This window comes from Scylla paramamosain, chromosome 29 (assembly GCF_035594125.1).
Source record: "Scylla paramamosain isolate STU-SP2022 chromosome 29, ASM3559412v1, whole genome shotgun sequence".
In the NCBI taxonomy this organism is placed as follows: domain Eukaryota; kingdom Metazoa; phylum Arthropoda; class Malacostraca; order Decapoda; family Portunidae; genus Scylla; species Scylla paramamosain.
In genome coordinates, this window is record NC_087179.1 from 13,169,380 (window position 1) to 13,184,379 (window position 15,000).

A 15,000-nucleotide genomic window follows, 5' to 3' on the forward strand; every position below is an offset into this window, starting at 1 on the left:
ACCTTATGTTGCCCCTTTCTTCTCCAAAATAACACATTTCTGACCATTTCCCATCCCAAAATATACACTGTTGTACCCCTGCCGCGCCCTCAGACAGGTAACCTCCCTATCCAACCTGTAGACGACCTTATGACTCCCCCAGGTGACTACTCCTCCCTCTCCTTCCTTCCAGGTGATCCCCCCTCCATCCTTCCTTCCAAGTGACCCCCCCCCCACCGTTCACTCCTTCCAAGTAACCCCTCCCCTCCCTCCCTCTGCTTCCCCCCCCCATACTAACACCCCACTCCCTCTCCTCCCCCCACAGACGAAGCTCCTCCGCCGACGCCCCTGGGAGAGACCTCAGAGGATGACTATATTATGATGACCTCTGCTCCCCCTCCCCTGGTCACCGCTCAGGACTCTAAGCGCGTTCTGGGCATGTCTGTGGAGGGCATGGTGCTGCATACCCTCCGCTCCCTCGAGGTCAGCTTGGATCCTATATACGCATCCTTCTGGTGTCCTATGTGTGGGGGTGTTGAGGGGGCTGTGGTGTTGTGTGTTGACTGGCTCTGTTATTGTGAATTTTTTTGTTGAATTTTTTTGTTTATTTGTTTGTTATTTGTTTGTTTTTTGTTTGTTTATTGTTTTCTTGTTTCATTTTTTTTTTTTTTTGTGTGTGTGTGTGAGAGAGAGAGAGAGAGAGAGGGAGAGAGAGAGAGAGAGAGAGAGAGAGAGAGAGAGAGAGAGGGAGAAATATATATACATACATACATACATACATACATACATACATACACAACACACACAGTACATACATATGAAGAGACAAACAAACATGACAGAGACAGAGACAGAGACAAACAAACAGACGTGCATACATAAATACATATATACAAATAGACAGACAGATAGACAAAAATTAAATAAGTAAAAAAATATAAAAAAACAGGCAGACAGACAGACAGACAGAGAGGACAGACAATAAACAAACAGACAAGACAGATAAACAAACATACCTACACTCATACAAACCAACAGACAGACAGACAAACAGACAGATTAGACAAACGGACAGACAGACAGACAAACAGACAGACAGACGGACAGACAGACAGACAGACAAACAGACAGACACACTAAGTCAATGTGGAAGTAAGAGTGGAAGGCAAGATCCACCCAACTTCCTATTCACACGTCTCTCTGAATGGGAAGGAAAATAAATGGAAGAGAGAGAGAGAGAGAGAGAGAGAGAGAGAGAGAGAGAGAGAGAGAGAGAGAGAGAGAGAGAGAGAGAGAGGAGAGAGAGAGAGAGAGAGAGAGAGAGAAAAAACCACTACAGTTTGTCTTGAAGGAATTTGCACGATTGAGTATTTAATTTTTCAAAGCCATTTTTCATTTCCTCGTATTTTTTTTTTCCCTTAATATTCCTTTGTATGGTTGAATAAAAGATGGAAGCACTTGGCTATATGTTGGCCGGGGCTTTGTGGCGTGTGTAGTGGTGATGGTGGTGATGGTGATGAAGTGTATGGTGATGAGGGCAAGTGGTGCGAGTGGTTGGTGGTAAAGGTAGTGTGGGGAAGTATCTGATTGGTTGATTGAAAGCACCACAACAAAGATGTCACGTGAGGCTGCGTCTGGTGTTGTGGTGGTGGTGGTGTTGGTGGTGACTGTGGTGTGTTGTATGGTAAATTACTGAAGACGTCATGGTATAGTGTGGTGTTGTGTAGCTGTGTTGCGGTGGTGGTGATTGTGTGGTGTGGTTGTACTGGGTCATGTTAAATTGTGGTGGTGACAGACAGTGTGGTGTTTTGTGATAATAAAGGCATGATATAGTATGGTTTTGTGGTGTTGTTTTGTTTACGTTATGGTTAGGGTGTGGTGGTGACGGTGTGGTGTGGTGCGGTGTGGTGTTGGTGGTGACGGTGTGGTGTGGTGTGGTGTGGTGGTCACGGTGTGGTGTGTTTTGGGACACTAATGACATAATATGTGTCTTGTATTATGTTGTGGTGGTGTTGTGGTGTTGTGTTGTGGTAGTGTTGGTGGTGACGGTGTGGTGTGTTGCAGAACGTGCCGGCGCCGTGCGGGGTGACGCCCACCAGCGAGGCCCGCAGCACCACGCCCCTGGAGTGGCTGCTCGACCCTCCCCCCCAAGACCCAGCCAGAGGTCAGCCCCCCAAGGTTTATACCCGGCTCTTTCTTGACCTTTGTGACCCCCATCCCCCGCTCTCGACCTGCTCTTGTGACCTCCCTCAACCTTCCTTGACCTCCCGACTCACTATCATGATCCTCGCGACCTCTTCCTCCTCCCCGTGACCTCTTCTTTCCGCCCAGATTCTGATTTTGAACCCTGACCTTTCCTGTTTTCTACTCAGACTGATTACGTCTGACCGTCTCTTGGTGACCTCCTGTGACCTAGTCTTGCTCTGCTCACCTCTTGCGTCACCTCAGCCTGTTCTTGATCTCCGTAACCCTCAGGTGCTCTTGGCGTGTCTCCTGGGCACACACTTCACTCCCTTCCTCACCCTCTCACTCTCACTCAGCCACGTGTGACGGTGACGTGTTCTTCACCCTGGTAACGCCACTACTGACTTCCCGTGACCTGCTTTTCCTCCGCCGGTGACCGTGACCCAGTGCTCCTGTGGCCCCGTGATCTAGCCTCTGCTTACCCCCCTCCCCTCCCCCATGGCACAAAGTCTCTTCTCGCATCCTCTTCCTCTCGTGCTCCTCACATCACCCACAGTGTGCTGACACTCCCCTGCACCCTTGCCCCCTCCTAATGAGAGGCCTCACCCCCAGCCGTGTTTCAGGTTCCGGGACGCTGCGGGGCACGCGGGCGGGGGGCGTCGCGGGAGGAGGGGCCGATGGGGGGCCGTCTGCTGTCCTGCCTGCTGCTGGGGCTGCCGCTGGTGCTGCACCCCGTCATCTTCCTGCGGCTGCTGCTGCACAGGCTGCTGACATCGATGCACCACCTCACCAAGTGGAAGTCCTGCACCTCGCGCTCCTCCTGGACCTCCCACTCCTCTCGGGCGCGCTCACGCACCTCCTCCTCGGAGACGGACGCCTCCACGCTTCGCAAGCGGCGCCGCGTCAACCTCACGCTGGACTTCGCCGAGGCGTGCCCCGAGGAGACCGCGGCGCCCTCCCCAGCACGACCGCCGCGCCCCGCCCCCCTCAGTGCTGCGCGCTAACAGTGAGGAGGCGCCGCCGCGCAACCGCAAGCCCTCCACCCCGGGGGGCGGCGGCCGCAGATTTCGAGACAACCCTTGCAGCAGCAATCAGCACCACGGACGTCAGCGTCACCCTGCAGCAGCTGCTGCCCGTACGTCTGCGCCCCGCAGACTCCCACAACTCCATCAGCTCGTCCTCCAAGGCCACCACACCCTCAGGCTCCCCCTCCATCTTCCCCAAGCGCAGCTTCAGGTTCTCCAGCCTGCACAAGAAGCGCTCCAAGTCTGTTCATGACCACATCAACTCTTCAGGTTCGAACGCCCAACATCTCCCAGAGCAGGCAGGACCTGGCGCTGGCCGAGGAGGACATCCTGGCCTTCCAGCGCCAGCTCCAGAACCTGCCCTCCTATGAGCGCGTGGACGTGCCGGGCCTGGCCACGCCGCCCCCCTTCAGGCAGCGCTCCCCGCTCGGTGCCCCGCGTCACCTTCGAGAGCATGTCCACCCTGCTGGTGCCTCGCCCCTCGCCCATCGGCCGCTCGCCCACCTCCACCGCCCACCTGCTGCCCACCACCCTCACCCTGCCGCCCTCGCCACACCTCTCCCCAACCTCTGCCCTCCTCTCCCCCTCTCACTCCGTCCTCCTCTCCCCATCTAACTCCGCCCACAACATCGCCGCCTCCACGCCCCTGCACTCTCCCGGAGGACTGGCCTCCCCCCAACTCCCCCGCCTCCTCCCACGTGTCGCCAGTGTCACAGCGACAGAGCTCCCCCTTCCTCTCCCCAGGCTCCCCCTACTCCCCCCACTCCCTGCCCTCCCCCAGACTCCGCTCCCCCGCCCTCTCCCCCATTGCGCCGCCCCGCTACCACCCCGGGGAGGACGTCCCGCCGCTGTCCGCCTTGCCGGCCTCCCTGCAGGCGGGCGGCGAGGAGCTGCGTTCCTCCCGCTCCAGCTCGGTCACGCCCACGCGCTACCGCCGCTTCGACTCGCCCGTGTACATCGTGGTGGACATCCCAGTGGTGCACCGAGCCGTGCTGCTCTGCGTCGAGGTGAGGCACGCTGCGGCACCCCCCGCACTCACCCACCACCGCCTCACCCATCACCCCTCACCACTCGCCCACCAACACTCACCGCCTCACCTATCCACCAGTCATCACACTCTTACCAGCCATCCACCCTCCCCCCCTCACCCATGACTCCCACCACCTGTTCCCCCCCCCTCATTCATTACTCCCACCACCTGCTCCACGGCCCTCACTCACCGTCACCCCCCCCACTCACTCATCCTCCCCCACAGCGATCACCTTGACTCACTTATCTCCGCCCCCACCACCCACACCCTCCCCCCACCACTCCCCCATTCACGGTTTGTTATCCCCTGTCACGCCCTTCCTCTCGCTACTCTTCATCCACACCCCTCCCTCATCACCTCTCCCCCCCTCACCAATTCACTCTCACACTCCCTTTTTTCCCCTTCGTTTCCCCTTTCTTCCGCCCCCCCTTCCCTTCAGTTATGGTGCTCATCTTACATTTTTTTTTTTCCTTTTTTCCCTCCCCTCCCCACACTGCGTCGTTAAATAGGAGTGGGTAGGGAGGGTGGGGAAAAGTCTTCTTGATTTTCTATCCTTTTCTTGTACTACGGTTGAAAGTACTCCTCCTCCTCCTTCCCTTTTTTCTTACCCTTCTCTTTCCCCTCACTTTTCCTTTCCCCTCTCTCACATCGTACTTTCCCTCCTCTCTCTCTCTCTCTCTCTCTCTCCTCTCTCTCTCTCTCTCTCTCTCTCTCTCTCTCTCTCTCTCTCTCTCTCTCTCTCTCTCTCTCTCTGCACTTTATAGCAGTAACTACGGTAAAGACCAAACCATTAGTCGTGTTTTGTTTTAGGGAGGGGGGAACTGGGGGGGTTGTTTTCCTTCCTCTTCCTCCCCTTTTTTTCCTTTGTCCCAGTCTGAATGCTCTTTTTTCCTTTTTTTTCCATTTTTCTCAATTTTCCTCTTTTTTCCCCAAATTTCTTTCTTCTTTTCTCTATATCCTTTCTTTTTCTTTTTCTCTTCCTCCTCGTCCGTATTTTCCTCCAGTCCTATTTTTTTTCTTTTTTCTCTTTGATTTTCCTCCTCTTCTTTCATTTCTCGTTTCCTCAATTCTCTTTTCTTCTCTTTCTATCCCCTCTTCTGATCTTTTTCCTCTTTAATTTTCTTCCTTCTTCTTTCTTCTCGCTTTTTCCCTCTTTCTTTGATCCTCCTCCTGTACTTTTCTTCTCCATTTTTCTTCCTTCCAGTTTCCTTCTCCCTATTCTTCCCTTCTTCTTTATCCACCCTTTTCCCCCTCAATATATTCTTTCCCTTCCCTTTCACCCCTCTTCCTTCCCATCTTCTCAATTTCTCATCCCATCTCCCTTCTCTGCCCTTCCTTCTTCCCCTTTCTCCATTTCCTCTCCCTTCACCCCTCCTCCTTTCCTCCCTTCCTTCTACTGTTCCCCGTTCCTCCCCTCTTTCTCACACCCCTTTATTCCTCCCCTCTCTTCTTCCCCTTCTCCTCCCATGATCTCTTATCACACCCTCCCCCACACACTAATCCAACCCCACTCCCCCTCTGCGTCTCCATTCCCTCCCATCACCCGCTCCCCCCTCCCCTGACGCCCTCCCCCTTCCTCCATCTCTCAGTAGACTAAGTTGTAAATATCTACTTTAAATAGCGGCGTGAATTGTTGTCAAGTTTCCTTATTCAGTTTAGATTGTTCGAAACTTTATTTTTATAGAATGGAGAGGAAGGGGGGAGGAGGAGGAGGAGGAGGAGGAGGAGGAGGAGGAGGGAAGAAAGTATGGTTTTAGAGGTAGAAGGGAAGGAAAGGTGAGAGAAAAGAGGGGTAGGGAAGGAAAGGGGGAAGGATTTAAAGGTACGAGGGAAAACTGAGAGGGGAAAAATACGGAGGAAATGGTGAGGGGGAAAATGGAAATGTAATGGGAAACAAGGGGTGATGGGGAAGGGGAGGGTAGTGAGTGAGGGGAAAAGGGAAGAGTGTAGAGGGGAAAAGGGAAAATTTAAAAAAGTAAGGAAACGAGGGAAGGGAAAGATATGATGGGAAAAAAATTGAGGTTAAAGGGAAAAGAGGAAGACACGTATTAATTGAGAGGAGAGTGTGAGGGGAAGGGGGAAGAGGATGTTAAAGTAAGTGGAAAAGAAAGGGGTTTAAAGGGAAGGGGAAAGGGGGGGAGAGGGGGACATGAAGTTAGGGAGAGCTTGGCCCGATTAGTTTATTTTTAAGTTTAGGGCAAGAAAGTTAAGGAAAGTTGGAATCTCTCTCTCTCTCTCTCTCTCTCTCTCTCTCTCTCTCTCTCTCTCTCCTCTCTCTCTCTCTCTCTCTCTCTCTCTCTCTCTCTCTCTCTAAGGATGCTGTTGTGTATTTTTTTTTATTTTTATATTTTCCTCCTTTCCTTTTTGTTATCTTTTCCCTTTTTCTTTTTTTCTTTTCTTTAGCTTTCCTTACGTTTCCTTTTCTCTTTCGTGTTCCTTCATTTCGCTTTATTTTTCCTATTTTTCTTGTATTTTTCTTCCTTTCTTTATATTTTTACTTTATTTTGGCGTCAAGGAAATTAAGTAAAGAGGAATAGATTGGACTTATTCATGTAGTTATTCTTTTATTTATTAATTCATTTGTCTATCTATTTAGTTATCTGTCTGTCTATCTATCTATCAATCAGTCTATCTATCTATCTATCTATTTATCTATCTATTTTACTCTATTCCTTGCCCTTTATTTTTTTTGGAAGGGAGAGAGAGAGAGAGAGAGAGGGGGGAGAGGGAGAGGGAAGAGGAGGGGTGAGTTGGGGAGAGAGGGAGTGGGTAGAGAAGGGGGGGATAGAGGGGGGATGTCCTCAGACGTGTTCATGGTTTTATATTTTGTTCTATTGGTTCTACTTTAACATGTTCTGTTCACCACCACCACTACCACCACCACCACCTTCACACACACACGTTGCCACTTTCCACCTGTTACTCCCACCACCACCACCACCTCCGCCACCACCGCCACCACCACCACCGCCACCACACAGGTAACATCACTATCATCATCATCATCATCACTAATATCTTTATCATTACCATTATCATCGTTATCGGCACTATCATTATCATCACCATTATTATTAACATCATTATTATCAAGATCATCATTTCCACTTTTTTTTTTTCCATACAATTTTATACAATGTCACTGTCACCATCATCACCATCACCATCACTATCACCGTCATCATCATCATCATCATCATCATCATCATCATCATCATCATCATCACTGTCACTATCACCACGAGAATGCTTGAGTGCCCACGTAGCTGTCATTGTCATCATCTTCACTCATCACTTTAGTCACCATACGCTACAAAGGTGTCACTACCACAACCACCACCACCACCACCAACAACAACAACAACAAAAAAGATATCATGCCATACTTCCATGTATATCACTACGACCATCACTAACAACAACAACAACAACAACAACAACATCATTAACAACAACAAAGCATCGATGACCTACAAGCAAATGAGAAAAAGAGCGAAAGGGGAAGAAAAAACATAATTGAAACGATTCAGTATCATTATCTCTATCGATGTTGTTGTTGTTGTTGTTGTTGGTGGTGGTGGTGGTGGTGGTGGTGGTGGAGTTGTTGTTGTTGACCTGACAGAGATAAGAGGTTAGAGGTAAGTTTTTTTTCATTAAGTATTAGTGGTAGTAGTTGTTGTTGATGATGATGGTGATGATGGTAGTGGTGATGGTGGTGGTAGTAGTGGTGGTGGCTGCGGAGGAAAACTGTGTTGTAATAGAAAACATCTGAGTGTAATATTGAAATCCTGACCCGGCGGCGTGTGTGTGTGTGTGTGTGTGTGTGTGTGTGTGTGTGTGTGTGTGTGTGTGTGTCTGGTGGGGTTAAAGCAGTACTGGGGAAGCGAGTGTTGCGTTGCTGTGTGCTGTGCTGTGCTGTGCTGTGTTGTGTTGTGCTGTATTGCGTGGTGTGTTACAGCGATACCGCGGCTCCAGTGTTGCAAAGACTCCTGCTGTAGTGTTGCACGGAGACTTAAAGCAGTGTTCCTTATCAGTACAAAGATTGTTGCAGATGTGTTGAAGAACTGAATCCTCTTACTAATGTGGAAAGTGTTGCAGTGACAAGTGTTGATAGAAGTGTTGCTGTCATAGTGTTGCTGAACCGTACTCACAGGAGTGTTAAGGGGGCAGTGCTCAGTTAGTGTTGTGGAAGTGAAGTGTTGCAGGAGGTGACGGTAATTAACCCCCCACACTCCCCCCCCAACCACCAACACTGACCAAGGGAGGTGTTGCAGAAGTGAAGGAAAAGTGATCTGAAGGTGACAATACTGAGTGAAGAGTGTTGCGGGGAAGTGTGTATTGAGCGTGAGAGATATAGTGAGCGAGTGAGTGAGTGAGAGATGGAGTGAGTGAGTGAGTGAGAGAGGGAGTGAGTGAGTGTTGTGTATTATGAGTGAGAGACAGAGTGACCGAGTATACAGTATGAAAGGACCGAACCATATTTAGAAACACTCAGCTCTCTCACCACGACTATTTTCAAAGGCCACAGAGATGACTAGCCGGGTTCTCAAGACAGTTTCCTCCCGTTCACAATGAAGAAACCTTGTCAATCTGCCACTAGAACCGTCAAAACACCCTTGAAAACGCCTCATTGCAAATACATAAAGCCTTTGGAAAGTAGTGGAGGTGTAGCCATGCAGAAGTGTCTCAGTTGTTCAGTGTTGTGTATAACAGTGTTGCCGTAGTGTTGACCTCCCCCGGTGTTGCAGGAGTGGCTGGAGAGCGGCGGAGTGGAGGTGGAGGGGAACCCAGTGGTGGCGCGGGAGCTTGGGGAGTTCCTGGCGAGAGTGGCCCAGTGTGGCGCGCCCTACCAGCAGTGGTGCGAGGAGCTGCGTCACCACTGGAACATCAGCGTGAGTTGTGTGTGTGTGTGTGTGTGTGTGTGTGTGTGTGTGTGTGTATGTAGAGAGAGAGAGAGAGAGAGTGAGAGCAGTCGGATGGATATGTTTTTACTTTTTCTTTTTCCTTTACTAACTTTTCGTTTTCTTTCGTTATCTCTTCTTTTTTTATTTATTTTTTTTTCTAGAATACGTATGTAAGTCGAGTTTGTCGTGTTCTGTCTTGAAATTACTTCTTTTCATCTCAGTTTTCCTCTAGATTTTTATTTATTTATTTATTTTTTTTACCACGCGTTTCTTTATTTCGTATCTATTGCCCTGGTGTTTGTGTGTGTGTGTGTGTGTGTGTGTGTGTGTGTGTGTGTAAGTGTGTGTGTGTATGTGTGTAAATCGTCATGTTTATATTATGTACTTGTGTGTGGTGCTTATCTTTCTGTATGTTAATTTATCCATCCATCTATCTATCAGTCTATCTATCAATCTATCTATCTATCTTTCTATCTATCTACGAGTATCTATCTATCTATCTACCTACCTATCTATCTGTCTATCTATCTACCTATCTGTCTATCTATCTATTTACGTGTCTATCTATGTATCTATCTGTCTATCTATATATCTATCTACCTATCTATCTATGTACCTTTAAAAGCATATCTGTTGTTCATGTTTTTTATTGTTATTATTATTATCTTATTTGCTTATTTATTGATTTATTCATTCATTTATTTATTTATTTATTTATTTATATATTTTGAGCTACGTATCTCCGCGCGTTTATCCATCTCTTCTTATTTCCGTCTACCTGTCTGTGTCTGTCCCATCGCCTGTTCACCTGTTCACCTGTTCACCTGTCTGCGGGCCACGTCACACGCCCCTCTGCACCTCGTTTACTCGCCCACGTCTGCTGTCAGGGCTCAGGATCCCCCGCGTCACCGTCACCGCACCTCGCTCTCTTTTCCCGTCGCCTTCACGGTTTTATAGACACGCGGGAATATATATATTTTTTTTTCCACCTCCCGGAGTGAAGCGGACAGGATCACCCGCTGAGCAAATCCTACGCCCGTCTGAGGCTGGACTGGAAAGAGACGCATCTGGTGTAGGTAGCCCTCTCTCTCTCTCCCTCTCTCTCTCTCTCTCTCTCTCTCTCTCTCTCTCTCTCTCTCTCTCTCTCTCTCTCTCTCTCTCTCTCTCTCTCTCTCTTTTCCATCTCTTCCGTCATTTTGTTTTTCCATGTCTCATCCTTTTTTCCTCTCTTCCTCAGATTCCCTCTCCTCTTCAGTATTCACCTCTCCTCTTTTCCTCCTCTTTTTTTTCCTCTCCTCTCCACCACTCTCTTCTCCTCTCTTTACCTCTCCTTGCCTTCCTTTCCCTCACCTCTCCTCTCCTCTCCTCTCCTCTCCTCTCCATTCCCTTCCCCATCCTTCCCTTTCCTTCCCTTCACCTGTGTCTCGTAAGCCTCTTTTTCCCTCCCTCCCTTCCTCCCTCCCTCCCTCCCTTCCCTCTGGTCTTGGGGACGTTAAGGTGTGGGCGCCGAGTAGACAAGTAGAGACGTGTAGTGATGTGCAAAGGGCGGGCTACTGACGGGGGGACGTGAGGGAGGCTTCGACCAGTGGTGTGTTGGGGAGGGCAGTCACTGTGTGTGTGTGTGTGTGTGTGTGTGTGTGTGTGTGTGTGTGTGTGTGTGTGTGTGTGGTGTTGGCTGACTCAACTCAACTCAACTCAACTCAACTCAACTCAACTCGCCTTGTGCAGTTTTCTTATTTTTTTTTTTTCTCTCTTTTTTTGTGTTGTTATTTATTTATTTATTTTTTCTTTATCTTAGTGTTTTGATTTGTTTTTGTTTCGTTTATCTTTGTTCTTGTTTGTTTCTGCCTTTTTCTTTTCTTGTTTTTGTTTTTTTTTTGTTTTGTTTCTCTTATGTTCTATCTTTTCTTTCTTTTCTTATTTTTTTTCTTTTTCTTTATTTTTTCTTCTTTTCTTCTTCTTCTTCTTCTTCTTCTTCTTCTTCTTCTTCTTCTTCTTCTTCTTCTTCTTCTTCTTCTTCTTCTTCTTCTTCTTCTACTACTATTACTACTACTACTACTACTACTACTACTAATACTACTCCTCCTCCTCCTCCTCCTCCTCCTCCTCCTCCTCCTCCTCCTCCTCCTCCTCCTCGTCACCGTCATAGCGTCGTCCTTGCCTCTGCTACACACACACACACACACACACACACACACACACACACACACACACACACACACACACACACACACACACACACACACTCCCGCTCTCCACCCTCCACCCTCCCCCCACCCCACCAAAGACAGGTTTCTTGTCCCGCCCCAGCCATCCCCGCCCCGCAAAACCAGTTACCAGCTCCCTCCACCACCTGATCTGTCCCCCTCCACCTCCCTCACCTCCCCTCCACCTCTCCACCACCCCTTCTCTCCATCTCCTATACCTTGAATTGATCTAAGTTTTTCGTCTCCCATCTTCCTTCCACGCAAGAAGGGGGAGGGGGGGAGGGATGAAGGGTACGAAGGACAGCCACTCATCCCCTCCCCCTTGTCCTTCTACTTCCCCTCCTCCCCACTACCACACACCTCGTCTTCCTCTTCCTTCCACCTCCCAATCGTCTCTGTCACGCCCCTCCTCCTCCTCCTCCTCCTCCTCCTCCTCCTCCTCCTCCTCCTCCTCCTCCTCCTCCTCCTCCTCCTCCTGGCACTACACTCACACCGCCCCGGATATTAAACATGTGTATGTATGTGTGTGTGTGTGTGTGTTATCACAAGTGAAGAGGTGTCCGTTATGAGAGAGAGAGAGAGAGAGAGAGAGAGAGAGAGAGAGAGTCAGAGAGAGTCAGTGAGTCAGTCAGTCAGTATCTTGAATTTCACAAAATTTTCTTAACTCTATTTTGATTTTTTTTTTTTCATTTTTGTATTCTTTCTTTTCTACATTTTCTCTCCTCATCACTGTCTTCGCCCTCGTCGTCGTCGTTCCCCTCCTCTTCCTCCTCTTCCTCTAAGTATCAGCATCCAAGTTTGAGATGCATTTCTGTCACTGAGTCTTCTCCAAACATTAGTTCTGGCTTGCTTGGTTCCGGCAGCGTCCGTCACGAACAACTCTTTTCGCCTCTAGCTCTTGTTCCGACACATGTTTGCCCTTTAACCGCCATGATTAAATAATGTGTGTGTGTGTGTGTGTGTGTGTGTGTGTGTGTGTGTGTGTGTGTGTGTGTGTGTGTGTGTTCATCCGCCTCTCTATTATCATTATTTGTGTTATTTTCTTTTATCTTTTTTTATTATTGTTATTGTTACTACTACTACTGCTGCTGCTGCCTTTGTTGTTGTTGTTCTTGTTGTTGTTGTTGTTGTGGGGTACATTCACCTCTATCTCCAGACGAAGGATGGACTATAGGTGTTAAGGGGGCTCCGGGTCCTTTCCCTCACCCCTACCCCCTACCCTCCCTCGACCAGCCACGAATACCCCTCCCAACCATTGTCGTAACCTCGCCACGCTTCCCTTTAGTTATTTATTCCACGTTGAATTTTGCAAGACTCCGCGATGGTCGGTGAAGCGCGCAGGGCATTGAGAGGGCGGGCGCGGGGCCACTGAGGGCGTGATCAGCCGTGGGAGAAGGGAGGAGGGAATGGTGGTGGTGGTGGTTGAGGTTGTTAATAAATTGATGGGTTAATTGGTGATGATTGGTAGTAGTGATGATTAGTGTTGATTGGATGACAAGGGATAAATAGTGGTGGTGATGATTGGTGATGGCTGTACATGAATAGTGATAACTGGTGGTGACTGGCGGTGACTGGAGATGACTGGTGATGACTGGTGATGTTGACCGCCTAGTGGTGACTGGTTGTAACTGGTGATGAATGGAGGTGTTGACTGAAGGTAACTAATGGTGATGAGTAGAGGTAGTGATAACTGGTGATACAGACTAGTGGTACTGACGATAATAGTGGTGATGGTGGTGGTGGTGGTGGCGGCCTAACATACACATAAACATATTCCTGTAGGCGGGCAGGGCGAGGCACCCTTTAGGGCTCCCCGCGTCCCTGTTATCAAGACACATGAGGACAGCTTTATGTGGCGAGGCGAGGGGCGGGGAGGGACGGGGCGTGGGTGTTGTAATAGATAGATAATACATAACATGCACTAGTAAAAGACACTAGCACATTAACACACTTTATTTGGTATCTACTTCAGTTAACGAGTCTTGTAATTCTTTTTTTTTTTTATTTTATTCAATTGTTTTCTCAGTTGTTGTTGTTGTTTTGTTGTTTTCTTTATTTTCTGGGCACGATTTTATTTTTTATTATTATTTTTTTTCCTTAGTTTGTTTTGTATTGTGTTTTTTTCTTGACATAACTGGCATTTTTTTTTCTTTTTCCTCTTAGTGTTTTTTTTTTCGTAGTTTTTCTTTACTTCCCTGTATTTTTGTCATTTTCCTGCTTCCCTCTTTTATTTTACTTACAATCATCCGTCTGTTGCCTCGTAGTTTTTTTTATTTCTATTATTTTTTTTCATATTTCTGTTTACGTTAAGCATTCTCCTAATCCCCAGCTTTATTCACTATTTCTCGTCACCCACTAGTTTATTTGACGTTACAGTACATACCCACTCCCCTTTCCACTCCCTATACATCTCTCACACCATTGCTCTCCCCTCACACCCCCTAATTCTAACCCCAACCCCCAATCATCCACATACACATACACAGCAGTCCCAGCGGGGTGTCGGGGTGTCATTACTAGCATCGTCACCCATGAAATAGCTACCGTTTTCATTGCCCTTCCTTCACTGTGACGCCTCCGTTTTCTAAGATCGGCACCGCGCCAGAGCCTCATAACAGCAAACGCTTATTTCAACTACTGATTTGAGCATTATCCTCGCGCCGCATTGAGCATATCTCGTTACCGAAATGCCCACTCGCTTACGTGAAAACACCCTATTGATTATCTGTGTGTCCCTGTTTCCTTGTATTGTTAGAGGGAGAAAGGGAGAGAGAGGGGGTGGGTAGGGAAAGAAGCGGTGGATAGAGGGAGGCGCAGGAAGGCTGAGTAACAGAAGATGGATATTGCTAGGGTGGACTTGTTTAATATTGATGTGTGTGCGTAGGTGGGTGCGTGGCGCTGATTTTTCTTTTTTCTTTTCCTTTTTCCTTTTTCTTTTGGTGGGAGGGGGTATGCGGTGAGATAAGGAGAAAGAGTGGGGAGTTTTTTTTTTCTTGCTTTCTCTTTGATTTGTTTGTTGTGTTGTGTTGTGTTGGTGTTCCTATTTTTTTTTTCTTTATATATATATCGTTCATGTTCTTGTTCTTGTACTTCCTCCTCCTTCTCCTCCTCCTCCTCCTCCTCCTCCTCCTCCTCCTCCTCCTCCTCCTCCTCTTCTCGTGTGTCTATTACGAATCTGTTCTGTGTGTGTGTGTGTGTGTGTGTGTGTGTGTGTGTGTGTGTGTGTGTGTCATACAATGCCCTTTTAAGACGTCACTTTTACTATTCCACACGTGCCATGATCTGTGTGTGTGTGTGTGTGTGTGTGTGTGTGTGTGTGTGTGTGTGTGTGTGTGACTCAAGTGTGTACCTCATACCTGCTCTTCGCTCATCGTAACACATGACTCACCTGCCTCTCTCTCTCTCTCTCTCTCTCTCTCTCTCTCTCTCTCTCTCTCTCTCTCTCTCTCCTCTCTCTCCTCTCTCTCTCTCTCTCTCTCCTCTCTCTCTCCTCTCTCCACCTGTGCTCTCCCGGCCTCGTGACCTTGGCAGGACCTGGACGGCAGCGAGGACGAAGAGGACAGTGTGGAACAGATCAACAAGGACTACTGTGCGGTGAGGTACATGATGACTTTTGGTTAATGATGACTTGTGAGTGTATGGTGACTTAGTAAATGATGACTAATGAGTGT

The 15,000-nt window shown here is 48.4% G+C and overlaps 2 protein-coding genes across 9 annotated transcripts in view; both read left to right on the forward strand.

Annotated features, from left to right (window-relative positions):
• LOC135115638 (uncharacterized) overlaps positions 1 to 3,709 on the forward strand; it is an 11,748-nt gene extending 8,039 nt beyond the window's left edge. Inside the window, exons 3-5 of the mRNA XM_064032563.1 lie at positions 305 to 462; positions 2,044 to 2,143; positions 2,787 to 3,709. Of these exons, the coding sequence (XP_063888633.1) occupies positions 305 to 462; positions 2,044 to 2,143; positions 2,787 to 3,559 (1,031 nt within the window). The 3' untranslated portion in view covers positions 3,560 to 3,709. The remainder of the gene's footprint in view (positions 1 to 304; positions 463 to 2,043; positions 2,144 to 2,786) is intronic.
• Positions 3,641 to 15,000, forward strand: part of LOC135115347 (1-phosphatidylinositol 4,5-bisphosphate phosphodiesterase epsilon-1-like) — a 77,602-nt gene continuing 66,242 nt past the window's right edge. For all 8 annotated transcript variants that reach the window (XM_064032007.1, XM_064032010.1, XM_064032011.1 and 5 more), the window contains exons 1-3: positions 3,641 to 4,195; positions 8,967 to 9,110; positions 14,861 to 14,923. In XM_064032007.1, coding sequence (XP_063888077.1) covers positions 3,643 to 4,195; positions 8,967 to 9,110; positions 14,861 to 14,923 — 760 coding nt within the window. In that variant the 5' untranslated portion in view covers positions 3,641 to 3,642. The remainder of the gene's footprint in view (positions 4,196 to 8,966; positions 9,111 to 14,860; positions 14,924 to 15,000) is intronic.